Source organism: Cygnus olor, chromosome 6 (assembly GCF_009769625.2).
Source record: "Cygnus olor isolate bCygOlo1 chromosome 6, bCygOlo1.pri.v2, whole genome shotgun sequence".
NCBI lineage: Eukaryota > Metazoa > Chordata > Aves > Anseriformes > Anatidae > Cygnus > Cygnus olor.
The window spans coordinates 30,651,611-30,678,621 of record NC_049174.1 but is presented as its reverse complement, the minus strand read 5'-3'; the positions used below and the strand labels follow the sequence as shown (position 1 = coordinate 30,678,621).

At 41.6% G+C, this 27,011-nt stretch overlaps 1 protein-coding gene across 4 annotated transcripts; it reads left to right on the top strand.

Annotated features, from left to right (window-relative positions):
* The first annotated feature begins 549 nt into the window (after positions 1 to 549).
* Positions 550 to 26,664, top strand: CFAP221 (cilia and flagella associated protein 221). Of its 4 annotated transcripts, none has more exons than XM_040561855.1 (25): positions 550 to 973; positions 1,486 to 1,596; positions 3,940 to 4,124; positions 4,573 to 4,673; positions 6,264 to 6,350; positions 6,457 to 6,552; positions 7,032 to 7,132; positions 9,493 to 9,596; positions 11,078 to 11,237; positions 11,760 to 11,877; positions 11,960 to 12,071; positions 12,291 to 12,399; positions 12,956 to 13,043; positions 14,762 to 14,851; positions 16,213 to 16,308; positions 17,560 to 17,650; positions 18,555 to 18,682; positions 19,121 to 19,201; positions 20,201 to 20,308; positions 20,457 to 20,633; positions 22,065 to 22,223; positions 22,632 to 22,726; positions 23,249 to 23,338; positions 23,534 to 23,653; positions 26,210 to 26,664. In XM_040561855.1, the coding sequence occupies exons 3-25, from the start codon at positions 3,986 to 3,988 to the stop codon at positions 26,331 to 26,333; spliced, it is 2,574 nt and encodes an 857-aa protein (XP_040417789.1). In that variant the 5' UTR covers positions 550 to 973; positions 1,486 to 1,596; positions 3,940 to 3,985; the 3' UTR covers positions 26,334 to 26,664. The 4 variants fall into 4 exon arrangements, with proteins under 4 accessions (XP_040417789.1, XP_040417792.1, XP_040417791.1 ...); XM_040561856.1 differs by lacking the exon at positions 550 to 973 and adding an exon at positions 1,016 to 1,365; XM_040561858.1 differs by lacking the exon at positions 1,486 to 1,596 and having other exon boundaries at positions 550 to 824.
* The last annotated feature ends 347 nt before the right edge of the window (positions 26,665 to 27,011 follow it).

Genomic DNA, 27,011 nt, shown 5'->3' with positions numbered 1-27,011 from the left:
GCTGTTTACATAGCTGAGGTGAACGCATAGCTTGGAAAAAGGCCGGCTGCCTTTCTCCTCTCGTACTTGACCGGACCAAAGCTGCGCACGAAGCAGAGCTGCAGCTGTGGGGCCAAGAGCCCAAAACCCCCAGCAGGCGTTGGGTGGGCAGGAGGCGGGTGGTTTCCAACCCAACCGAGTTTTGCATGACTTCTGGTCATGTTTCACCTGTTAGAAATGCTGTAAGGGGAGAATTTTATTCTTAGAGAATGTAAGAGGATAAAAACCCAGTTCTGGAAACACCTCTGGCTTCCTATACTGCATGCCCTCAGACCACTGTGGAGACAACAGTGGGGCTACGAGCATGTTGGTGCCTAAGACAACCATGATGAGCTCCTGGCAGGAGGGGCTGGGGCACACTGTTCTCCCACATGTACTTCATTACCCCAATTTTGTTATGATTGTGTCACCTAACGCAGAACTGCCATGCAGATTGCTGTGGCGTGAACTACTTCGGCTCTTCTGCTGGGAATCTGCAAGGCTAACAGGTGCGGGCCCCAAATGAAAACGCTCACAATGACTGCCGGGACACCTTTATTAACGTGTTTTCAGCCCCAAACCGTTTGGGCTTTACGAAGAAGCGCACCACAGCCACAACCAGACCTAAGGCGGCCCCGGCGCCGCCATATTGTGGAGCCGAGGGCCCAGCCCGCCGAGCACCACCGTCAGGGCGCGACCGCTGCTGCCGGGGGGGTTCCCTGGGCCACAGCGGGCGGCGGGACGCCCTCGTACCCCTCTTCCTCCCGCTGAGACTCATCCTCTCCTTACTACGCTCTATAAAGCAGGTAGCCTCCCTCGGGGGGATTTTCTTCTCCAGAACGGTCGTGCCTGATGGCTGCGGCTCGCCTCTTCTCCCCCCGGGGAGGCGAGAGTGGTGCGGCCCGCTTGGGCTGCCTGTTGCCGAGCAACCGTGGCGGCCCGCCGCGGCGCTGAGGTGAGCGGGGCGGCCTGAGGGGGCCGTGGGGCCAGCAGGGGCCGGTGGGGGCTAGTAGGGGCTAGTAGGGGCTACCTCAGGCCCGAGGAGACCCGTGGGGCTGCCTCTGGACCCCAAAGGTCCACAGGGGTTGGGGCGGGACCTACAGCTCCCCCCCCCTCCGAGGCGGTGTGAGGGGGATGTGAGCACCGGCGGGGACACCTGTGGGGAAACTCGAAGCCCGTCAGTCCGCTCAGAAACTCAGCTGGTTGAATAAAAGTGTGTGTTTTGTCATTTGTAAAGTCACAGAAGGAAGAGGAAGGGTCGGTCGTACCCTGGCCTTGGCGGCTTTGGGGTGACTTTTGCCGTTGCCTCTGATGGAACCAGGATTTCACAGCCGCAGAGATCTTCTGGTGATGGCTTTGCACAAAAGTGCCACATCAAGCACAGACCTGGGTCTTTCAGGAACATGGCCCTGTCAGTGATTGCAGGGCCTTGGCGTGTAACCATCTGTCCTGCTTTGGTTCTTTCAGAGTAACAAAAACTGCATGTGTTATTTACATTGGTGATGGTATCGTGAGAAGTGATAGTAGCATCGCTTTGAATTACTGATACAATTACACTGGGAATAACATTTTGCCATTGTAAGTCTGTCTCCAGCTTTTCAAAACTTGTCTTCATAATGGGGCATGCTGACCAAGAGAAGAAAGATGGCAGACTTTTAGAAATTTTATAAATTTTAGTCTGGAGAAGGGGAGGCTCAGGGGAGACCTCATTGCTCTCCACAACTACCTGAAAGGAAGCTGTGGGGAGCTGGGGATCAGCCTCTTCTCACAGGTAACCAGTGATAGGACTAGAGGGAATGGCCTCAAGTTGTGCCGGGGAGGTTCAGGTTAGAAATTAGGAGACATTTCTTCTCAGAAAGAGCAGTCAGGCATTGGGACGGGTTGCCCAGGGAGCTGGTGGCGTCACCGTCTCTGGGGGTGTTCAAGGAGAGGTTGGACATGGTGCTTAGGGACATGGTTTAGTGGGTGACGTTGGTGGTAGGGGATGGTTGGACCAGATGATCTTGGAGGTCTTTTCCAACCTTAATGAGTCTATGATTTTTTTGTTCTAACCACTCAGCTTTGGATCTGTTGAATCTTAAAGCACTACCGTAGTGTGGATCATGTCACCTACCTGTTGTCCAAGCAGCTAATCAGCCTTTGTGCTGCAGTTCCAGCAGCCAGAAGTGACAACAGGAGACTGTCAGGAGGAGTCTGTTATATGTAGCACTGAGGGAGTTCAAGTGTGCATTGACATTAATGTGGCACCATCCTGAGCTGCGCACCCATCTTCCTGTTTGTGAAGAGCAAATACAAAATGAAGCATCTTGAGGGATGGAAAACCCAGCATGGCTGCCTTTGAGCTCAATACTTTTGCCAAATGTATCTTGTCTTTTTCTCCATGCAGTTCATAGGAGAGCCAAGGGCCATGTGCTGAATTTAGGAAGATAATTTTGTGTGGATGGATAGTGTCTGGTGTCCTGATTGTGCAATATTTGCTCTTGTCATTAGAAAAGTTTATGTTCTGATAACTGTGCTTACTTAACACAAGATCTATAATACCTTTGGCCTTCTGGGTTTACAGTTATCTTCACTAAACAAATAACCCAACTGATGCTATCTAAACAAAAGATTCAAATGCCAATTTTCTTATCCCTCATATTAACATTTAAAAGTTAAAACGGAATCTGCAAGTTAATAACCCAAACACTCGGGAGACGTTGGGAGAACATCTCTGCAGAAATCAGTTTGGATTGTGGGATTATCAGAAGAACCTTCTCTTCTTGTCTGTGCTGGGGGACATGAAGGAGGAGAGAGATGTCCTGAAAGCCAAACATCCCCAGTAAGCCCTAAGATCATTGAAGATGCCCTAAGTGCTAGGGCTTGCCATGTGAGCAAGGTTTCCTGGAATCATCCCGTCCTGCAGATGCGTTAGCACGCTGTCTCTGCAGCAGACCCCCTGGGGTTTCCTGTGGAAAAATGTGGTGAATCATGTTTCCTTGGGCACAGCTTACCGGCTTCCAGGTGTCCTGCCCTGTTGAGGTGCCAGGCCTGTGCTGCTAAGGGTGCACCCCTGAGGGTCACGGTCTGCAGGGACAGGGTATGGCATGTGAAAATCCTGTGGAAGGGTCTTAGGCGAATGTGTGCATAAGCAAGGTAAATAACAAGCAGTAGTCTAGTATTTGGAGCACGCTTGTGCAAAATGGGCTGTGTTACATGAAGACTTCTGATCACAAGCTTGACTTGAACTGAGGTGGTGGAGTTCTGGTGTATGCCATTCCTTCCACAGCTTGCCTCTTTCCTGGTTCAGCCATGCCCTCTCCAGCAGTGGGATGGATACCGCTGCTATCAGCTTTCTTTGGAAGTAATTACTGGCTGAAACTATTACCAGGTGTACTGGCTTGACTTCTCCTGGAGCTCTGTGGACCTGCTCTGGCTGTGCACACCTGGTCGTGAGACCTGTGCATCATGGCTGAGTGTGGGTTCCCCGGGGTTCAGTGGCCACGTAACATCAGCAGTAGCACAGAGCGTGGCTTCCTGAGGAACTGGCTGTTGGCTCTGTTCCACAGTGGATCTAGAGTGGATAACATCAAAATGAATAATGATGTCAGTCTGCCTGATGATTTGACACTTGGCTCTGTCAAGTGATCAGAAGTTTACCTTCTATTTTTGTCCTCCTTGAAGCATGTTTGGCACTTAGCTGTTTGGTACTTATGCCTGCCAGTTACAGTCCAGAGTGTGAGACAGTAAATCCATTGTTCTGGTAGTGGAGAAGAATTTTAACTGGTCTTGAGATTTGGTTTATTCTGTAATCTACTTCAGCAGGGGGGGAAAAAACAACAAAAACTCTCTCTCCTAAATGGTTTTAAGCAGTTTTAGCCGACAGATGTTAGCAGTGTAAGGGAAGGCACTTCTATCATTGTTGTTTTGATTTGACCCCAGGTGCTGATGAATTTTAGTACCCTTCAGACTCCATTTGTGCCCTAACATGGACGTGATTGAATCAGCCTCCACAGAAAGCACGATTGCTGAGAAACCCTTCAAGAAGATACCCAGTGTCCTTCTGGACAGCCTAGTGGAGGAACCTAAAAGAAGACGTGCTGTCCCCAATCACTTGCTGGAATCAAGTAAGTTTGTGCTCTCTGACTGTTCCCCAACCTTGGAGCAATCCTAGGAGGAACTCCTCTATTATTTTTCTCAACTCACAGGCAAAGCACTCATCCCACTGCTTAACCTGTGTCTCCCTGTGAGCCCAAATCTTGGGAGAGGTAGTCAGGAAAGAAATAATGGCGGTTCTGGCTGACCTTAAAGTTTTGAGGTGGCTTGTTGAAGCCATGAAGAGACAGATGCCAAAAGATAAAGTGGTGAAATGATCATGGATCTGCTGAGGTAGTAGTTGCCACCTTAACTCTCCACTTAAAGTCATGCCTGCTTAACAAGAGCTCTGTTTCCTTTTTCTCTCTGTAATACATGAGGTGCTACATAAACATACTTGCTAAATGTAAGTAACACTCACCATGTATGTTTCACCTGGTCTCCTTCCTAATCTCCCTGTCTCACCATCTTTCTCTATAGAGGTTTATTCAGAACGCCAGAGGAGCAACGTTGTACAGGCCGAGCCTGCTGTGCTACACTACGGAGGGTATGAAGTTGGAAAACATCACCAGCAGACGCTGGTAAGTGTCAGGGGAGGGATCCTCTTGGGGCTTATAAAAGGATAACAGAAGCCAAGTAGACTGCTTGTGGTCATGAGGCCATTTGCTCTGTGAGTGCTCTAAAGAGGAGCACTTAAAATCAGTGTCCCTGTGGTAACAAAACAGACAAGTGCCATGCTGTTTGCATCGCTGCCCTTTACGGTCTCTTTTGCCTTTTTCCTGTGTCTGTGAGCAGTGTAAGAGCGATGTGTGACTTGCAAGTCACAGATGGACTCATGCTTTAACTCCGTAAGGGACTGTTATCAAAGTGTGCTTGGACCATTTGTGTGGCTGTAACTGGGTTCACTGCTGCAAGGACTTTGACTGCACCTCTGCCTTCTTCCAGGAGCAATATAACCTAAGGAAAGCAAGTCAGGACGTAGGCTTGGTTTCCTTGTCTACTGAATAGTCTGAGTATCTCCTTTTCTTCTCTCTGCTTTCCCTTTGTCTTCTTTATCGATGTGGTGTTTTGAGGAAGAAGTTGGGTGATTATGATGGATTAGGTCCACCAGGTGTAATGAAAATAAATAAGGATCACCTCCTTTGACCTGCTGGCAACACTTTGCCTAGTGCAACCCAGGGTGCTGTTGCTGGCCCACCCAGGGGCAGAAGCACCCTGGTCCTTCAGCTGTATCTCCCCACTTTGCTCCTTCTTTACCCCAGTTTTTCCTGCTGAGCATGACGCCACGTGGTATGAAATATCCCTTTGGTCAGTCTGAATCAGCTGTCCTCACTCTGTCCCCTCCCAGCTTCTTGGGCACCTCCTCACAATTATCTGAAAGGAAGTTGCAGCAAGGTGCGTGGCGGTTTCTTTTCTCAGGTGACAAAAGATAGGACTTGAGGAAATGGCCTCACGTTGTTCCAGGGAAAGTTTAGATTGGGTTTTTAGGAATAATTTTTTTTCCCAGAGAGGTTGGTCAGGCATTGGAAGGGGTTGCCCCGGCTAGAGGTAGAGTTGCCATCCCTGGAGGTACTGAAGAGGTGTGTGGGTGTGGCACTTGGTAACAGGGTTTATTGGTAGACTTTGTGGTGTTAGGTGAGTGGTTGGATGTGATGATCTTAAAGGTCTTTTCCGACCTAAATGATTCTGTGATGCAGGAGATTTAGCAGGCTGAATGGTCGCACTCCAAAGGTTTGTTACTTTGTGATCCAGAACAAAACCTTGTATTAAATCATTTCTGTTGTCTCAGACTTCTGCAAAAGAGAAGTCAATAGATTGTTGCAAGGGAACAAAAAAATGCTTTTTGGCTTCTTTGTTCCTAAGCAAAACAGCACCAGAACTTGATTCAACAGTAGCATCTTCTTTAGCAATTAGTCTTGCTGATTTCAGGGGGTTTCATGTAAAAAATAAGATGTAGTTCTTTCTGACTAAGGACTCGTGACTTGGTTCCAAAGAATAAAAATGCAGGATGCAAGGTTTAAATAGTTTTCTTTTTAAATTCAGAGCATACTCAGATTTTTTTCTACTAAAGTTGAAATGATTACTTCCATGTTTAATACACCTTCTTGGCTATGTGTTTCCAATTGCCCTCTTACATTATGACATGGTTTTGGTTTTCTTTTGTTCTGCAGAAGCTGATAAATATTTCTGGTGATGTAATAAACCTTCACATCATACCACCCCAGACAAAGTATTTTCAGATTAAATACAACAAAACTGTAAGTGTCAGAAAGCCTTCACACTGCTGTTTGCGTGCAGCTCTGTTTCTGTGTGCATATAGGCAGCTTTTACATGTCTTCTATTTTATTTCGTGTCATTTTCTAGCATCGGCTTGTCCCTGGCTTGTCATACGTTGTTACTGTTGATTTCTGTCCTGATGAGTGGCGCTATTACTATGACTGCATCCGAATTCACTGTCAGGTGAGCATTTATTGTGAGAAAATACTCTTAAATTTGTAATGGAATGGAACAACTGTTAGGACATGATGATAATGATAAAGTAAATTACAGTTAATCACCTAGAGCCCCATGTTTTCTCCCAGTAAGCCTGGATTTGAGTACTTGGGTTTAAGCATCTATTTTTTTTTTTTCACTGTAACATCCCAGGGTTGCGGATAGACTATCTTTATTATTCTGTTACACTTTGCTGGTAAACCAGTCTTTGTGCCACACTGATGCAATGTCTTAGCTGAGCAGTGTTGGAGGTGCTCTAGATAGTTACTGAAAGTATGGAAAGTCAGAGGGATACTGCAAGCAAGCAGAACGTCAATGTCCTAAGGAGCCACAGTGATCATATTGGATGCATTTCATGCCCACTTACTGGCCAGCCACTACAGGAACTTTTACTTTGCATAGCATTTATTCATTACAACAAATAAATATTTAAACTTTTTTTTTAGGGAGAAGATACGTTACTTGTTCCTGTGCATGCTTATCCTGCTATGAATGTTGTGGAATTTCCATCATTTATAAATATGTCTGATGTATCAGTTGGTCAGAGGTGAGTTAAGGACGTACATTTGTCCATTTTTGTGGGACACGCATAAAACCTGAAGAATCTCATTTTCCTCTATTTGTACAATCATAAAGTCTTGGAAACTCTGAGGAAGTCAGCTACCACCTGGACTGCAAAACAGTTCTGTGTATAAACTGTTCCAGGCGCACCTACACAGGAAAATGGATGATGTGCAAACTAAACATATACATAGATGGGAAGGTTTTCAGCCGGTCTAAACTGATGCTGATTCACTTCACTTATCATATGGTGAAGAAATATGGCTGTATACTAGCTGCTGTTCGTAATCTGTATGCTCCCAAGTACTAGGTCTTTTTAGCATCAGTAAATCCAAAGATCCTCCTGTCAAGAAGGGTTCTGATAATGAAAGTGTGGGCTGGCAGTGGTAGGTGTAAGTTAGTGATAGCAAATGGCTAACCTCAGTCCAGAGATCAATCCATCACTAGACTTGTTTCTTCTGTTTAAGAATACTTAAAGTGATCTGATGTGGAGTTCTGAATAGTAAAGACTTGGTCTTGCTCTGTCTCTTACATAGATGTAGTACTGACTGTTCTCATGCACAAATAAGTAGTAATTGTTAAGGAGAAGGGAGAACCTGTTGATTACTGTCTAGTTCTGTTGTATGTTGACTGTATAATTATGATGATTCATGCTAGTGTAAAGATTTAAGTGAATTCTAGGAACTGGATGTCAGCTAGGTTTGGCTTTGTGAGTTAAAAGTAACCCTTGAATTTTACCGAAGCTTAGAAATGTGAATAGACAAGACGCATTAGAGAAAACTGCAAAAATCTGTAGTAAAAATGAGTCCATCATTGTACAATAAACATTTGTGTCTTTTTATTTACTTGCTTTTCTAATCTCCCATATCTATTAAACTCTAGTGAATCCATCAGAAGTGAAGTTACAGCTTTCTCACAGAACTGAATTTGACTCCTAACTTGCTGGGTACTTCTAGGCGTGATGTGATTCAGTTTTTGTTCCATTTTTTAACAATTGTGAAAGTGTACAAAATTTTCTTAGAAAACAGAAGAGATTAAGCAGAGTACAGAATACAATTTTAAACAATAGCAAAAGTTTCCAGCACAACAGGGATGCTCAGAGATGCTCCTGGAGGAATTTGGAAGAGTTTGGGAAAACATGAAGAGAAAACTGATGGTTTCAAACTTTAATTTTTACTAGTATGCTTCATCATTAGGCTATTACAAACTTCCATAAAGATGGAATCTCTCTGAAATACTTGGTGCTGTACAGATCCCAAGGGACTATGGGCTCGATCCATAGCCTGCTGAGGTCAATGAAAAAAATCCCTTTTACTTCCACAAGCGTATATCCATATTCTACCACCCAGCTTTCCCATTAAGCACAAAAGGTCCATAAGGCAACAGATGGCACAATTGTCATGTTTTTAAGGCATTTTGTTTGCTGTATGAGCTGCACTATACGTTAAAATAAGTTGCTTCCCCAGTCTGCTGTTACATCTTCTTCATGAACAAGTCATATTAAGGCAGAAAAAAAAGACTTTGCTATTGTTCGTTTCCCTACGCATTTCAAAATGTGCTTCCAAAGGAACACTGTGTATAATATGCATTCTTTACTAATCAGCAGCATAGGATTTCAGTCAGACAACTTACAGAAAACAGAAATAAGCCTGGGTAAATTCGTCTTGATTTGTAGGATGATGGATGGCCTTATGTCAATGCTTTTGTGTTTCGGTTTGGTACGTGAAAAAGGATACATACAAAAGCAAGGCAGCTTGAAAAAGTGTGTGCTGAGTACCCTCACACAACCAGTGTGAGACATAAAAGGCTTTTATGAAAATCAGGCCGTGCCGTGATGATTTGTGGTGGGTAAAGTCCAGTCATTCTGATGTGCTGGAGTTCAACGCTTTTGAAGACTGCACAGAGTCTTCTTTCATCCTCTTCCACAACGAGAGCTGTGGGATGAGGTGGATTTCTGGTTCTGTACTTACGTTGCTCTAATTTGGATTGTTTGTGCTTACTAGATCCTGAAGTTTACAAGAATGTAAGGATACACATAAATAACTTCTGAAAAGTAATTGATGAATTTTTCTGTAATCAGATTTTGTAGGCGTTGGAGAAAGTAAGTCAAGATGTAAAATACCCAGCAGTCATGTCAAGATGTAGGTCTCATTTCCCTATTGAGTTAAAGGTCTGAAGTATTTTGCTGCTTTGAAGCAATGGGAAATGACTATTTTCACATTAATACATAAGCCATCTCTCTGGCACAGATATATTCAGGGCATGTTGTATCTAACATAATTTTCCAGCCTGTAATTGGTGATTGCCTGTAGTTTCATTATTTTTTCTTTGTTTCTCCCTTTTCAGTAAGGAGTATGTCATCCCACTGCAGTGCAGCTGCCCAATAGATTTTGAATTCCACATTGATTTTATTCAGTCTCACAGAGCCTTCACCGTCCAGCCAACATTTGGTAAATTGCATTTATTTAACATTCTACATGCTAAATCTGTATTTATTGAGTGTACTTACTCATGACAGTGTACTCAGTGCTGTACAGAAGTGTGTGTAGAAAGATAAAGCCTTTGCCTCAGAGTGCTTCCAGGTAAACACAGGCTGACAAATATTGATTATATGCAGCTTTGTGGCAAATAGCCTTCTGTGGCTGGTGGATTTCTCCTCCAATGTCCAACTGTAGATCTCTGCAAAATATGGGATTTCCCAAGCAGTCCTTCCAGTCTTTGTCTGCTCTCTTTGCTGGTGCAGCCTTTGAAAAGGAGAGAGGCAGTGAGGTATAGTCCAGCATTCACCCCTTTATCACACCTTTCCCCAAGGGCTACCTGGCTCCTGCCTCATTAATGAGTTACAGCAGTGGATATTAGATTCTGTCAAGGCTTCTGTGTATGGGCTTTACACAGGGAATTTTGGCTACAAGATGATAAGCTATTTTCATGCCTAATGCTGTTGAGGGCTCTGTCTTGAGGCAGACATAGCTATTTGCAGGTCAGTTGCTATCATTGTGACATTTGCCAGGTGCCAGCAGAAGCATGTCAGAGCCCAGCTGATCTGACAAAAATGTGTAGGTGAGTGAGACCTGGCTGTGTAATTCACTTAAGCACTCTGGTCAATTCCACACAGATACATAAAGATTTAAATAAGTAAAAACCTTCATAAATCTGTCACTGGCATTTATGACATTGGAATTTAAACTTTGGTTACTTACACACAGTAATAAAAGTTGCTGTTACTCCTCTATGTAGAATGATATGAATTTGGCCTGACATGTCAGATTTCCCTTAAGAATTGCATTCCCCTTCTGTAATAAAGGTAAAAATGTTTTAGGTTGGACTTTCAGAAAAGGTAGGGTCCTACTTCCCCAAATGAGTTGTTCTGGGGAAAAAAAAAAAAAGCCCTCTTCTTCAGTTTTCTTACTACCTGTGCAGAAAAGCCGAGGAGTATCAGGACCTGTATCCTGGGGTTGCCCTGATTTTTAGGGATATGAAGGGTGGTTGAAGTGGTTTGATAAAACCATGGAATAGGTAATAAGGAAATAAGACCAAGTAGAGACAACTAATGCACCAAGTCCAGGCAATTCCCCAAACTTGGGAGAATGCAGAGAAATACGTCTATAATGCTTTGTTTGAGAGAGCAGGATGTGCCAGAGAATGGAGACCAGCAGATGTAAGTGAAGAACTATTGCATATAAAAAGCCAGTCGTTTTCACAACAGTAGGAAATATTCTAACTGTCAAATCTCTCTGCTATTGCAAAATATCTCCCTTTATCTGGTAACTGGTCATTCTGGAAAGATACTTTGAGACCTGAATTTTTTTTTGAGGCTTACTGTTATTCAAACAGTAATATTGCTTAAAAAAAGTGGTCCAGAATCCAATTCAGCATGCTTAAGTGGGCCCACGTTAGATGGATTCTTACTGTTTCTCTTCTCTAATCACAGGAATCATTCCAGGCGATGGGAAAGTGGAAGTTACTGTGAAATATTCCCCGCTCGAGTATGGAACAGCACAAATGAAAATGCAACTGTGGATTTCACAGTTCCACTCAAAGCCCTATGTATGTGTATTCACAGGAACATCAACACCCCATCTGGGTCTAATGTATGTGTGGCTGACTGATCTTTGGATGTTTTTGTCCAGTTCTAGAAAACGCCTGTGTAATAGGATTTTATGCAATTTTGCTGTAATCATTTTAAGCATTTCTATCTATGGTGACATAAAATGCACTAATGTTATTCAAGTGTTAATACACATACCTGCTCTCTTACACCATTTGTTCAGAGTGCACGTCCTCTGTGTCCTAACACTGTACCGAAATAAAAATAATGATATTAAGTATTCTTAAAGAGGTATTGAACATCCTCAGCTTATGTCTGATCTACCTTATTCTTATTGTTAAGGCCTTGCAAGGTACAGTTTTTCGAGCAGTAAGGTCTTTTGGGCTGTACCTATTTTTTGTGAACTAAGAAGTTAGCAAATTTAGAAAGTTTGGTTCCACTTTAAAATTGTGAAAAGAATTTCCAATCTTCTTTTATATCTAGAAAGGATATATATACATGTACTACAATTATGTACAATTTACAGAGTACTTAGAAGAACAATGTCTTTCCTTCTGACACCTAGAAATGAACGATTTGAAAAACAACAAAGTCGTCCACAGAGAAAAGCAGTGTCTGCAGGAAAGTCAGTGCTGTGGAGAAGACTCCAGTTCAGCCAGCCACGATCCCGGCCTATTCAAAAAGTAAGGGTGTGAAGAGAGAATAATCACAAGTACTTTTCTGGGCTGAAAATCTTTCTCACTTCTGTTTCTTCCTATCTCTTAGGAAATTGAATACCAGAACCTCAGATTCCCCACAGATCTGTCAAATCCGTATGCTGTAGCCACTGTTTTGAATCAGGAACCAGGCAAAATGAAGATTAGGAACTTGAAAGAAGGTAACATAATTAAGCAGCGTAAACTCAATCTTATCAATATTTGTAGGTTTCTCTTGAGAAACTCAGCTTCAGAATTGCTGAAGTGACATGATTGTGGTTTCTGTAAGAAATTCACCTTAGCTTTACAGATTAATGAGTTCAGTTATCACCGTGGGTGTTATTTTCCAATTAAAAATTCAATCTAGTTTGTGATATGATGTCTTTCTGATATTCTTGCAGTCCTTTGCCAAGGCGATGAAGGGATAAAAACAAGACAGATGAAGGAAGCCGTATTTGAACTGAAAGTCAAACAAAATATTCAGAAAGAGGAAGCAAATCATCTGAAGTGGTGAGTGTTAATTAACCATATTAACGACAGGGAGATTTGCTTAGCTGAGGCCTCTGTGAATGATGTATGCAATATTCACTGGTGCATAAAGCTGCTATTTCATGTCCTGACGGGATTCTTTTAGAGTTACGATACTTTTGTTTTACTTTCATTTTTTTCCCTTCTGCCTGAGAGCAATCTGAGTGTACTCAGTGAGGTTTTTGATTGTATGGTAGTTGCATTCAGAAAGAAACCTGCTGAAACCTTTGTTCATCCAACCACATGTATTCCATCCCACCTAAAGGTAAAGGGAGTTTTTGTCACGGTTGTCAATAAATCAAGGCTAAAATGTGAAATGAGTGAACAGAATTGCACACATACATCAAATAGTGTAAAGCAGAGCACATAATCATGTGTAAGCATACTGTGGTTTCATTTCCAATTGTCTGAACTGCCCTTATGCTGAATATTATGGACTCCTAGACACCTTAGAAAGAGGAGAATCAGTCTATTAACCTTTAAATATAACAAACTGTACATTAAGTAAAACATTTTCTTGCCTCTACTATAAATACAGGCAAGTTTGTAAAGGCAAGGATCCAGTATCTGTGGAATTCAAAAAAGAGGTTATCGAAAACCGGCAGAGGGAAGAAGAGCGGTACAAGGTAGCCTTTGCTCATTTTTTCTATAAATTTAAAATCAAACTTATACTTTTATATTATAAGCAGTGCACTAGAGAACTGTATCAATCTCTTTATGCCTTCAGTTTTTCTTAACACACTGATATACAGCTGTGCTAGCTGGACTTGTTTCTACAGTTACGTCTTTATTTCTCTGCATCAGTTTTTCGAGGCAGTTTTATCCGGGAGGTAGACAGAGAGAAGGTTAAGTTATTAATGGAAATAAATAGATACCTGTTACAACAGGTATTGCTCAACCTGGTAGATTTCCACCCAGCTACATCACAGTGCAGCATTGCAGCAATCCTGTCAGCACTGTGGCTGCATCCAATGTTCTGTTTATTCTGTACCTCTCGAACAGCTCACGATCAAAGGGCTAAACCCAGTCAGTGATCTCCTGCAGAGCCATGGGAGGATAATTCAGCAGGTTCTTTTACGCTTTCACCCTCGCTCTTTTTGGTTTCTTCCAGTCACCCCAGACTGCAGGTGGTCTTTTGTAGAGGTGACGGCTGCAAAAAGCAATGGCATAAAATATTTACCCCCATGTGGCACAGCCCTCAAAGATAGATTGGGCATGTCCCTCTTATCCTGCCTCCTGGATATTCAAGTAGATTCTGACATCCTACTGACTTCTAAGGCATTGTTTGTGGGAGTCACATTATTTATAAATAGGTCAAGGCTTAATTTATACATTAAATTAAGCATGAATTAATTCAAACATTATTTTTAATACTAACAAAGGAGGAAATAAGTAACAAAACCAACGATCTAGAACGTGAGATTGGTGTATCATTGAATTAGATGTATATTCACCTTCTCTAGAAATAGTTACTTAGTTACATGTTGGCCACCTTTTGTCTGTGGAGATTTTGGGGTGATTTCACAGTTGTCCCCATGACTTTCTGACAGAGGTGTACCTTTGCTTGTGCTGTCAGTTTGTTCACCTTGAGTGCCTTTAGGCCTCACAAAGTATTTATTATTCCTCCATCGTTTGCTCAACTGACCACTGTGTTTTACAGCCTGGGACTGAGTGTCCTGGAGACCTTTAACTGGTCTCTCTTTCATTGTCTTAACCAACTCTTCAGTCCATCAAAATCATGTGAATTTCACTTCCCATAATAATGCCAAGGTTAAAGACATAGTTGTACCCTGGGAATGAAACAATAGGTAAGGAGGAGCATGGTAGAAGAAGAATAATGAGAAGAAGCACTGGTATTCATCCAGTATGCCTGAACGCTTTGAGAGAGTCTCAGAAAAGTGAAGTGAAAGCAGTAGTAAACTGTTGCACACATGAACAGATTAAAGAGCAGGCATCATTGGAAACCATGATGGAGAAGATGGTCACAAAATGTAGGAAAGCTGCAGGAAATTTTTGTAGTGCTGTCACCTGGGTAGAGCTGTTCAAGTGGTGACTTATGTGGTTGATTTTGTAATCCCTCTCTTACTGGTTCTGCCTATGTAAAGCAATCTGTGTGCTGTTAGGACAGGGATCAGAATTAAACTCAGACCTAAAAGAGCGTTATTTTACTTTGTTTGACTTGCTAAAGGTTGCAATAATCACGCCGTAGAATGGGGTGAAGTCTGTTTTGCAACATACCTCCAGAACAGGTACATTGTAAGTGAATTTCCGCTAATCATAAATAAGGGAAAAAATCACTGAATGCTTTGAACTAATGTGATTGTTCTTCCTGGTGATAAATTAGATTCAAAGAGGAGATCCTATCATAGAAAAGGAGTTTCAAAGGAACGAAGTAGAAACTTCTTCCAGACGTGTTATCCGGACTGTTGAGCAGGTTTGTTTGTGTTGTTATCACCTGTTAAGCTAACAAACAACCATAACTATTTGTCACTGAATGTTTTTCCTCCTAATATGGCCATTTCTGTATTAGTGTTGTACTTCTCATTTTACTACAGTAGAACCAGCAATGAGCTGCATGCAGAACTCATCTTCTGATGTTCTGACCTTCTAATATGAGAGACAAGTGGAAATGTACAGGCCTAACCTGAGATTCATATTGCTTGTTCCTGAAAGCTCTCTCAGGAGTAGCTTTCTCATGCCTAAGTGTTAAATTAAGCAAATCACAAGACTTGCAAACTTTACCTTGTAGGTCTGATTGACAGGAACCTTTCTGGTAATTAGGATTTTTGTCTTCGTGGTGTGGGGTAATTCCCAGGATCCGTTTCCTAGGATTATTGGGAGCTTTGTTTAATAAATAGCCTGCTACTGAAGGAACATTGGCTGTTAGCAACACAAGGGATCCTTGCTGCTTTTTTTCTTGAGGAACATCATAGCTGTGGTAGTCGGTCTTTTCCTGTACTCTTGTGCCTGTTCTAAAACGTTGAATATCGTATGGTGAGTGTGGCATGGGGTTGTGTAGAGTTGATTCTGAGGACCTTCCTAATCTACATTTTGGTTGAGTATCTGCCCTCCTGTGAAGAACTGTACCGTGGAGCCACTGGAGTCCCTTCTAGTGCTACGTTTTTCTGTCACATCAGTTTAAAACTGGAGAGATAAATGCATCAAGAAAGAGATTTACTTGTGTTCAGAGTGCATTCAGACAATTCAAGTCATTAAATACAGAGACATCACCCCTCTCTCAAGTATGTCCAAAGCCAGAGATTGTTAGATGTTGGGAGTTTATTCTGGGGAATTAACACTGGTCTTTCACCCTGCTGTAGGTCTATGCTGTCAGTTGTTATTGGGGAGAGGATACTGAATTTGCTGAGCCTCTGGTTTGAGCCCTTGCAGTTATTCCAGCTTCACATTTGTGCAAGCTGAAGTGTACGCTCAGCAGAGACCTAGTCCATTCTCTCCACTGACTGCCCGTTTATTGGACTTCTGCCATAGTATGTGGCTGTCGTTTACATATGGATGCAGACTATGCTACGTTACCTCTCCATTTCCTATATTGCATCTGCAGATTTTTGGTGATTACCTCCTATTAAGCCCTGCAGAGAAGACTTCTGTTTAAATGCCAGTAGGGTGACATGGACATGGAATGAAATAATTCAACTTGAACACTTTTACTTGATTTAATTTTAGTGTTGGGAAATAACAGAGGGATTCTGGCCAAGGAATAGCTTGGGCTGGAGAAAATTCCTCCACGGACTAATTTTAAAAGGGGTACCTTTTTTTTTTTTTAATACCGTGCAGCATCCAAATGTCCATCCCACATTCAACTTGCTCCGTAATGACCCTTGGGACAACAGAAACAGGACGTTGAGGAAATTCCAACAAGCAGCATACAAGGTAATGTGAACAACTAGAATGCAGTGTGATGGTATGTCACCTTGGAAACAGCACAAAAGAACATGCAAACTAGCACGTAACGGTCTTCACAGCTAGCCAGGGATTTGACAGTTTGATAAATGTGTCCCTGCTTTACCAGGAAATAAGGATCTGGAGTAATTTTTTTTAAACAATCAATACTAAGCAAATGCAGAAGAATTTAGTTTTTTTAATGTACAAAATACTTTTGAACGAAAAGATTTCAAAATGCATATAGAATATGATGTTCAATTTTGGGACCCTACTACAAAAAAGATGAGGGGAACACAGGAAACAATGGACACAAATTCCAGTAAGAAAGCTATAGTCTGTGTGTAAGGAAAACCTTTTTCACTATGAGGACAATCGTTGGAGTAGATTGTCCAGAGAGTTTGTGCAGTCTACATCCCTTAATGCTTTCGAGACCAGACTGAATAAAGCCCTGAGCAACCTGGTCTGATCTCATAGCTGACCTTGCCTGGAGAAGGAGATTGGACTAGAGGTCTCCTAAGATCCCTCCCAGCCTGGAAGTTAAAGACTAAATCAATAAAATCACTTGTTCCATTGAGTTTAAGTATTAACTTGCATTTCTACTGTTCATCTCTAAGTAAATATAAATGCAGTAAGCAATACATAAACTTCCTGCTTTCCCAGTGCCCACTTCAGATATTCTTCTCAAATCTATTCTTTACCACAGCCCGCAGTATTAGGCTCCATACAAATGCCTTGAGATGAAATGTGTATTGCACAAATAAGGAGGTGGCCAAATGGTTTCTTCTGGTATTTGAACTCAGGACTCTTCACTGTTACCCTGCGATAAAAAGCACTAGGCAAATTTCAGTGAGTGTTACTACATATTCTCTTTCACAGAGCCACAAGTATTCATAGGGCCATGATCAGCTGACTGTGTACCTATTGTTAAGTCTATGTATGCCAATAGACACAGCTGAAGGATTAGGATCTAGTGAAAAAGTCCAATTAAACTGTAAGGCTAAACAAACGGCTGATCTGTTTTCAATGCGTAGTGTCACGGTGGAGTTGAAATCCATTCAAAATCTTTCCTTCCCAATTTTATCCCTTCTGAACAGAAAACTATAGCAAAAATTCTGAAATAGATGTATGAGTGAGTTTTGTAGAATAAATACTGTTGCAATGTATGTGTATTTCTATGACTGTAAATCTTAGAATGTTAAACTTAGTATTAAACTTGAAAATTTAAAATCATTCCTTCAGATTGTGATTCAGAGTCGACTAAATCGTTTACTGCATCTGTTCCGCGGGCTAACAAGAGACGCCAAAGTAGTGGAGGAAGGCTCTGCATCTGGTAAGGAGCAGAAGAACAAGTTGATAGTCTGGCAATGAATGATTGATAATTCAGGTTGTACTGTGGTTTGTCAGATGCGTGCCTGTATATGATAGATACATAAAGAAAGAGTCCCTACAAAGGAGTCTTCAAGCAAAAAAGAGGAGCATGACAAGGTGGACATAGCTGTAGTCAAAATATATCTATTTTTCATACACATTATCTACCATATTTTAAAAATGTGGTACTCCTAGGAGCCTTGCAACTTAGCAACTTAATAATCGGGCAGCTACTTACAGGGCTGAGGAACAACAAGGAAAGGGCAGGTGGGATTATATGAGAAACAGACGAGTAGGTAAGCAGATCGGATGGAACCCAAGCAGTTAAAGTGTGATAAAGGCAAGATATCTGAACTCAGTGAAATGAGACAGAAAGAATTGTGAGATACATAGCCAAGTGCCCAATACTGTGTTGAGTGTTCCTCCTCCTTGTTTTCTCACACAAGTGCTTTCAAGCAATTACTTTCATTTATATTGAAATGACAGTGCTGGTCTGGAAAAGTCACTTGTTTAACAGTTATGGAACGTAACTGGCCTTGGATGGGAGTCACAGTTGGCTATCCTAGGCACAGAAGAGGATTTGTGTTTCTTATTTCATACCACCTCATACACATGCAGTTTGACAACTTTCTATATCAGGCCTTCTCCTGCCTCTGCAAGTGGGCACTCTTATTTCCCAGTATGCTGTCTTGTAGATGGGGTATTTAAAAACTTTAGAAAATAGTACCTTACTTTCCATATTAAAATGAATTGACACATCCTGTATAAGGAAGATGTTAAATATGTTTTGTGTCTTGATTCTATTTTTGAAGCAGTGAATTAAATTACATTACAAAATCTTAGTATTTGCTTTCCATTCTTGACAGGAAACAGGTGTTTCAGCAAAACAGAGAAGAGTGAAGAATATAAGGGCATTTCTTCCAGCATATCTGAAGATCGTATATTGCCTTTTGAATTCCCCTTTTACAGTTCCCTTGAATTGTGCCGCGATTTGGTAGGTATAGTAATTAAAATGGTGGCCAACAGTCAAGATAAAATTTTGTTGAAAACATTGGCCCCAGAACCCATATTGTTTTTTTATACTTTACAATGTGACTGGTGTTCTGGAGTTCCAACAAATTAATTCAGGACTTCAGGTTTATTGAGAGTGCTGCTAAGCACTTAAAAGCAGTTAAAATGTTTACATTCTCTTGATTGCATTCTAAAATTATGTGTAATACATTAACGACCAAAGTTAAAATCCATGATTTTGCACAGGAAAATAAATTAAAAAGTGACTGAAATGCTAAAGTCCTAGAAAAGACAGGAAAAATATTAAAATGTTTGCATAATTATTTCCATATGTTTTCAAGTAGCCATGCTGATGGATTGCTGCCAATACAAAACAAAATGCCCACCATATTACTGGGTTTTAAATACTGTATTCTTCCAGGAACCCGATGCTCTTGGCCTCGTTCCTATCAAACCTGTAGATGTGAAAATCAGACATGCTCTTCCCTTTTACGACTTGAAGGTGAGTCAGTACAACTCCCTCAGCTGTATCATGTTTCTCTCTTTCCACAGTCCAGTTAAACATTTTGTGCCTGATTCAGTGGCCCCAGTGTGCAGCCCAGTAGAAATGTTGTCTTAATAAATGCATGCTAATCACACAGCCTTATCAAAAACAAATCCCACCGGTTTCTGTAAGTGGCAAGCCTGTAGTCAGCAATTCTCCTTTCTTCAGACACAGATGAATTGCCTCAGCTGCAAATATTATGTCTCAAGCAACAAGATGCATTTATGAATGAGGATACTGCAAGCCCTCCGTGATATAGCCTTTCCTTTGATTTTAGAGAGCAAAAATACCATCCATTGTTAGTGTCCTTTTTAGAAAGTAATTGAAATTTTCTGTTTATTTGGGGTCCAGTTCTGTATGCTTAGTTCCTGCATTCCTGCTTAGGAAATAGAAACATCTCCGTATTGAAATGGATAGTACTGTTTTTTCAACTTATAAGTACAGATCTTTTTCTTCTCTTGACCTCTAAAGACTTTTTCTTTCAAATTTTTGAATAGCAAAAGATCGCATTCAGCACTCTATCAAAGCAAAAATATTTCCTCAGGTTCAAATCAATGCAGATTTTGGCTCAATTTCCTCTTCATTTTTTTTTTCAGGTGTTATAACAATCTTTCTGTTAGTGTCTTTGCTTCATCTGTCAGTGTTAGTTTTATTACTTAATACAGCCTTTCTCAACCCCATTAAGTTTAGTATACTTGATCAAAAAAAACTTTTAAATCCATGATCTTTCACAGAAAAGCAAGAATGAAAACTTTCTTTATACACTCATTCAGCTTGTCCTTGTAAACTTCTCGAAGTTTTGATCATATACTACGTTACAGAAGAGCAATCCAAGTATCCTTTACCACAGAGATGTGATGTGTCTGTGATAAAACTGGAATGTTCCATTCCATATGTGAGTTTATCAGAAGTGATTACTATCATCTCCTGCAGTATGTCTTTTTCCTTTGCACTTAGGTTCCTCAGCATTTCAGCATTATGGGTTATCAGCCGTTTTGTACGCACCATGCAGCCACAAGTTACAAACCTCGAAAACTTTGCCGGCCGCTGAGGCAGGGAGCCCAGGTAACAAGTAATCTCGAATACAAACTCCCTTTGCTGAAGTCACTCCCACCCCTACATTTCTACAATTATTTGATTAATTCTTTCCGAACATTTTATAACAAAATGCCTGCTACACTCTGAAAACCTTTCATGTCTGTGTTTTTTCAAGGATGAGTTGGTTCAAGTAGTTCCTTCTCCTGAGGGGCAGCTTAACCTGGTCTCCCACGGGATGGATTTTGACAAACCATCCCCAGAAGAAGTGGCAGAAAGACATGTCAGCCTCTTAAAACTGGTTCCTCCCCAAGCTTTAGTCTACCCTACAGAGAGCAACCCACTTCGCATTTTTGTAAGTAGAAGTTGACTTCCACAAAGAACCTAAGAAAAGAGGGGAAAGGGTGTTTACTGGTGGGCAGTTCTGTTACTCAGATTGGTATATAAAGCTATCTGCCAGAGCGTGAGTAATCCTTCAAGTTGAAAGCCTTGGTATGTAGGAGCCTCAGAGCTCATCCCACGGAGAGGGACACACTTTAAGGTGGAATTTGGATCAGTTTAGGAGAGGGATGATAAGGCAAAGTTGCCAGTGATGGCAGAGAACCGGAGTCTTCCCTTTCAGTCCCACACTCCACAAATTCTGACTGATTTCAGGATTCCCTGAAACGCCTTGGGGCCTCTCCCTTCTTCTTGATTTGTTTCCCTGGTTGCGTGTTAGGAAAAAAAAAAAGCCACGGACTTGGCATCTCAGTCCTTCTATAACTTCCTGCTCTAGCCCAGGTAAGTAGGACAGATATAGTCTTTTCTTCAGCTGGGGAACTGCAGTTCTGCCTGATCCTTAAGTAGAGTGAGGAAAGTGAAGTCAAGCTCTTCGCTTACATTGCATCCTGCTGCCTTACAGTTTCAAGTAGTTCTCATTACATCCTAAGCCACATTTCCTAGTTACTAGGCACAGGGATTCAAAAAAATCACAACCAGGTGTGTTGGAAGATATTCAGTTACTTAATTTTCATGTAGATTGTGCTACTTGGCACCAACTATAGAAGGCATTTCCCACACAGTGCAGCACAGCCTGGAGGTCCATTGGTGACTCTGAGCAGGCAGAGACAGCTTTTAGCTCAGTGAAGTGCTGTGTGTGGGTACAGACTGTCTCCATGCCAGCACGGGGCCTGAGTTGGGTGGCTCAGTCTTCCAGCATTAGTTAGCTGAAATGGCCCAGAGCCCAGTGTGCTGCCCTGGTGGTCTTGGCACAACGTACATAGGATAGACTTGTCCCCACTGCATGGGGCTAGGACTCCAGTGGACTTACTGATGAGATCCTCTGTGCATCTCTTTCATCCCTCTGTCGTGTCAGTGTAAGAGCCAGGCACAGCCTGATTCCATGCTACACAGCATTAAACTGAAGGCAGAAGCAAATGCTAGCACAGTGAAATAGATGATAAAATGCTTGCAGACTCCCACTATGGCAAGGCCAGTTCCCTTCCTTGGTTTCTGAACTGTTCAGAGAACCAGCATTGGATTTTGGAGGGATCAAAGTTTTTCTTCCATACTTGCAAACAACACCTAAATTCCAGTATTTTGGACAGCAGAGAGCATGGATAAGCCAGGCAAATTATGGGTCTGCAATGTGGGGAGAGTCAGGAGATGAAGGGTTACACTGAACAAGAGTCATGATGAAACAAACGTGTGAGTTTGGGGAGAGTATGTTAACTGTAAGGCCTGAATTTTCATCAATTCTTTGGGGTGCTCAGAATGATTTTTCTAAAATCTATTCTTTTGTTTTTAGAACCCCTCTCCAGGATTATTTCCAGTTTTACCTCCTTTAGCTTATTCTGAAACGAATATTGAATATCATCTGTGTCCTCTTCCAAAATACACCTTTACCAAGGAATGCCCCAAAGGGTCCAGTATTCCAGTCACACAGAAGAAATTTCTGCATCACAAGGTATGGCCTTTCGGGTTTATTGTACAAGTACCTGCCGTGGGTGTGTTCTTGCTGAGAATTTGCTCCAAGGATTTATGAAGGAAAATGAAGAGTCATCCTAGATAGAAAACACTTTCAAATAAAAGTTGTGTGCACCTAAATAACCAGTATGTGGGTCAGAATAACCTGTTATTAGGCTTTGTCCGTATCTTTTATTCATCTCTGAAGTATTTCTCTGCTCTTTCCCTCTTTTAACTGCCTGTTGTATTTTTATGACCTTGCAGTGGAGGAAGCATCATTTAAATATGGAGAACTGCAGCTCTCCAGATTCAATTCTTAACCAAGAAGTCAGATGCTCTGTCCTGCAAGTTTCTCTCCCCACTGCATTGTGTGTTAGACGTCTGATAGTTGTAGCACTTATAATTTCAGGAAGTGATTTGTGGATTGATGGACTGGAGACGATTCTTACCAGTGGTGTATTCCATCTTTTCGAACACTCCCATGTTGGCGAGTACAACGTCTAGGTAAGAAATAAATTGAATAGACAGTGCCTCTAACCTGTACCCCTTTCTGCTGTCTTTAACTACATGACCAATAGCTAGTCGCACAGGTAATTCTGGGCATATGGGTGGAATTATTTACTGCTCATCAATCCAAAATCACTCTCCTTGGAGGGTGAGTTAAGAACAATATCGCTAGAGGAAATACCTAGTCCTGGAAAGGAAGTTTTACTCTAGACTTCCAGTGACATCTGCCCTGAATGCATTTTGCTTCAATGCCAGAAGACTCTGGGAGGTACAAACTGTCCGGCAGAAGTATGAACAGTAAAATGTTTAACATGTGGACACCTGCACCAATGGCAGCCAGCATCTCTCAGGCTTATGTTCCCCCGTACCACATTAGTTTCTGGTGTACTCATCTTTTTTCCAGGAATATTTAAAATTACATCATCTTCTCTGTAACTATAGCTACTACTGTGAAGCTTCATAATGTAACTATTGGCTGCAGTTACACTCTGCTCATCTTAAATTCCATTTCCATCACAGAGATCCTTACAGTTCAGATATGCTTCCAACAGAGGTACCACCAACGCTGTATGACTTGCCTGAAAGAGACAGAGAGAACGTAATTGACCGGTAAGTTTCTCCTCTTTTGTGTTCAGTGTGATTAAGCCTTAAATGCTTGCATGGATGTGTCTAAACATCTTCTGAGAGATTCTCAAAGGCAAGAGCGCAAAGTCTCTCTTGCATAAGATATATTTTTGTTTTTTTTGGCTGAAAAATAATTTTAAAAGAATAAAACCTGATTGTTCTTCATCTTCCTGATTTTAGTGGGACAGATGAAATGGAGTTCAAAGTGATTCTTACTCCAGAGATGTTGAGAGCTGAATTTCCACAAATTGGGCAGGCGTTCACAGAAGAAGGCAAAATGAAATCAGCAAAAGAAGAAAGGTAAGTGTAATATGAAATTAGGGGAGAAGAATGGGAAGGAATCTGAAGAGAAGCATCTCTTTCAGAATTACGTAGAAAGTCATACAGAGATGCTCCAGGGGCTCCATCATGGGGTCAGATGCAGATCTGGCACTTCAAGCAAAGCAGCAGTCTCACGTATTATATTTTGTGCTGCAAATATGATCTCTGGATTGGACTTAAAACATCCGTGAGTGTGACACGTTAGCCTGGATGTCTCTGACTTCAGTTTTATCACTATTATCTAGCATTGGAGGCAGTCCCCTTGCCTTCACAGAGCTATTCAATGATCTAGGACCAGTGGCTTTCCAGTGACCCTTTTGATTAGATGTTTAGTAATGCTGGCAGTGGTGAATAAATTCAGCGTTACTCGTTCATGGTAATGAATGATCGCTTAGAATTTCTCCCTGGCATGGTGCTTGCATGGTGCTTTTTTCTCAGGCTCTTTCTAAGAATCGTTCACATGTGCTCTGCTGTCCAAGCTTCACACCACTACCAATGAGCATTGTGTTTTAGACACACAGCACAGCGTGTAAAACAGTTTGCATTCAGAAACAGGGAATCACCTGCTCCTTAAAGTGTTATAAAGTCATCACTCTAAGGGCCAGATTCTGCCACTTGCCTCCGGTGTTGTCACGCTGATGTCCTCAGTTTGCAGCTCAGCATGGAAACTTTGAGAGACCTAAGGACGAGGAAAGCTCTGAGGGACAAAATGGATCTTTAAGGGGCCTGATGATTACCACCATGGTTTTAGAAGAGCGTGCAAGGGTGGCCAGCAGTTCTGTGGGGCTGGAAGTAGAAGTGGGTGCTCTGTGTGAAACTTGGAGGTATGTGATGTCACAGGAAGGATGCAGGGAGGTATCAGCTGGTAGGTGGGACGCTGAGGGCAATGGACTTGAGCAGTAGGCACTGTGGGTGAGATAAGTGATTGCAGAAGAACACGGGAGAACGTGCTGAGTTCTAACCCAGTGTTTTCCCAGATACCTCGTGTGGCTTTGAACACATGAATTAACCTTTCTGTCCAACAGTTGCCATCTCTTTAAAGTGGTAATGATGATGATTAGACACCTAGCTAGTCAGGATGTGTATAACAGCCTGAAATTCTCAGAGCCACCAAGAGATTTGTACGTCTCTTTATTTAATTTTAGAGGGAAATGACTGGTGTTCGAATTTTCTGCAACTCTATCATTCATTAAACTTTAAAACAGTGCTGAGTGTTATGAGGTCTCTGACAAAACATTGATTGCTGTATTGTGATTATTACAGCATTGATTGAAAATAATTTGCTGTACAAACACGTGTGTCTGACTCAGTGCTGCTTTTATCATTTTATGACACCCTGCTTGTCAAAATGTGGGGATTTGGAGTAGCTCATGTAACTAAAGTCACTTTTTTCTCTGCAGTCATACAGTGTTGGATGGTGCTTTTTCTACGTAAGCAGTTTTATAACCATACGTTTCATTCTTTTTGATGTTTTCTTCTAAGTTGAAAATACTTTTCTATATTAAACACTTCTAGGTATCTATATTTCAAGTGTTCATTTCAGTCCATTTTGGCTAACTCTAAATCTACTTTAGTTGATGTTCGTAAACTCCAGTTATGGAGCATTTGTTACATCGAATAGGACGTATGTGCACCACCTCACTTGCTTTCTGGTGTCATTGTTACCATTTTCTACTAGCATGATCACACTTTCGTGTATGTAAATAGTGTCTGTATTCTACTTTTAGAAAACAAAGTTATGGTCTGATAGCAAAAATAAAAGAATTTGTACGAAAAGTGCAATTCTGCTTAAGGATGGGACTCTGGAAATAGCTCAAAGGTTAAAATAAACTCCAACCTAATAAAAGTTGGCTGTGCTGGTGTCTGAGAACGGCCGCTAGAGAACAGAAGGTGGCCCTGGGAAGGGGTAGACTGGGGATATTCATATGGAATCAGCCTCCAAGCCCTGATTACCAATAGGACTGAGGACATGGGGAAGAAGAAAAACTGTTAGCAGGTTTGGGTTGGTCTACTTTCAGTTTCTGCTGCCAGCTAAATTTGTTGAAAGCTTCACCATTTGTTTGGCCTTTTAAAGTTAGAAACAAAAATCTATTAGCAAACAGTGAAGTCCAAATCCTTTATTTTGTCACTGAAGGTTCTTCTTTGTTACTGATGGGGTGGTATTTCACTGGATGACATCCAACTGCTCCTCCACAGCAGTTTCTGCGTTTTATCCTTAAGGGAAATCAGTTTTTCATGTGGATTCTCTTGTTCTGGCCATCACAGCATATGTTCCTTCACAGATAAAATGTAGAAACTCAGCCTAGTATGTGTTTACCTATCAGATGGTTAAATTTCCTAAATGACCAGGCCAAAAGTTGAATGTTCTTTCCACAGTTTCACTCTCCAGTTCTGCATAAATAATGAAATATCCTCTGTGGTCACTATAAAAAGGAGAGAAATTGTGTGTCTCTTCCTTTGTTTTTGTCAGCACTGCTAAGTAGAGTAGCTTCCCTGGCTATTTTAAGTACAAATGATCTTTTAAACTTCTTGCAGAGACACACAACACCATCCAGATGAACGTTTTCAACCCCAAAACAACAGGCTCAGAGAGAAGGTTCAAAAACATGTGGAGAAGATGAAGATGAAAGCACTTAATAAAACCCTTATTCTGGAATAAGAATAATTTTATGAAGGTCTTTGTTTGGTACTGCTTATCCTGCTAATGAATGAGGCCTCTTGTGTCACAGCTGTGTATCTACTGCGTGTTCAGTGAGGTCAGCTGCTTCTTATGCAAAGAGAAGAGAGCCGCCAGCAATGTCACCTCTGTCAAGGACTCTGAGAGTGCCCATTACCCCAAACACAGTCATTGCTCCAATGAGAATCCTCAGCCACGTGCCTGCTCACTTTGTGCTGGTGTGAAAAATCAGAAAACCCCAGTACTACCTTGTAAATAGTAATTAATCTACAGTCCATCGTTTTGAAATAAAAAATGAGAAGTCCTAATGACCAAATTATTTGGATTTTTTGTTTGGTTTTGTTTTGTTTTGCTGTTTTCTTTTTTTGTTTTGTTTGTTATGGCTTGTCCTTGAATTTTTGCAGGTAAGTCGCTACATTTCAGTCTTGACTGTAAATCGTACAATCGAGATCTTTAAGGAAAGGGAAGACCTGAACACTGTTTCTGTCCACAAGGATAATGTCCAAGCAGATTTAATTAGCTATTAGGTGTTTAATTCGATGCACAAGCTTCTTGGGAATTGGGGCATGGATTGGGGTGATGAACTTCAGGGCCTCATAAGAGACCTGTGATGCGAGTGATGTATTCCCTAGGAAAGCGGATTTCTCAGCATGTCATCTT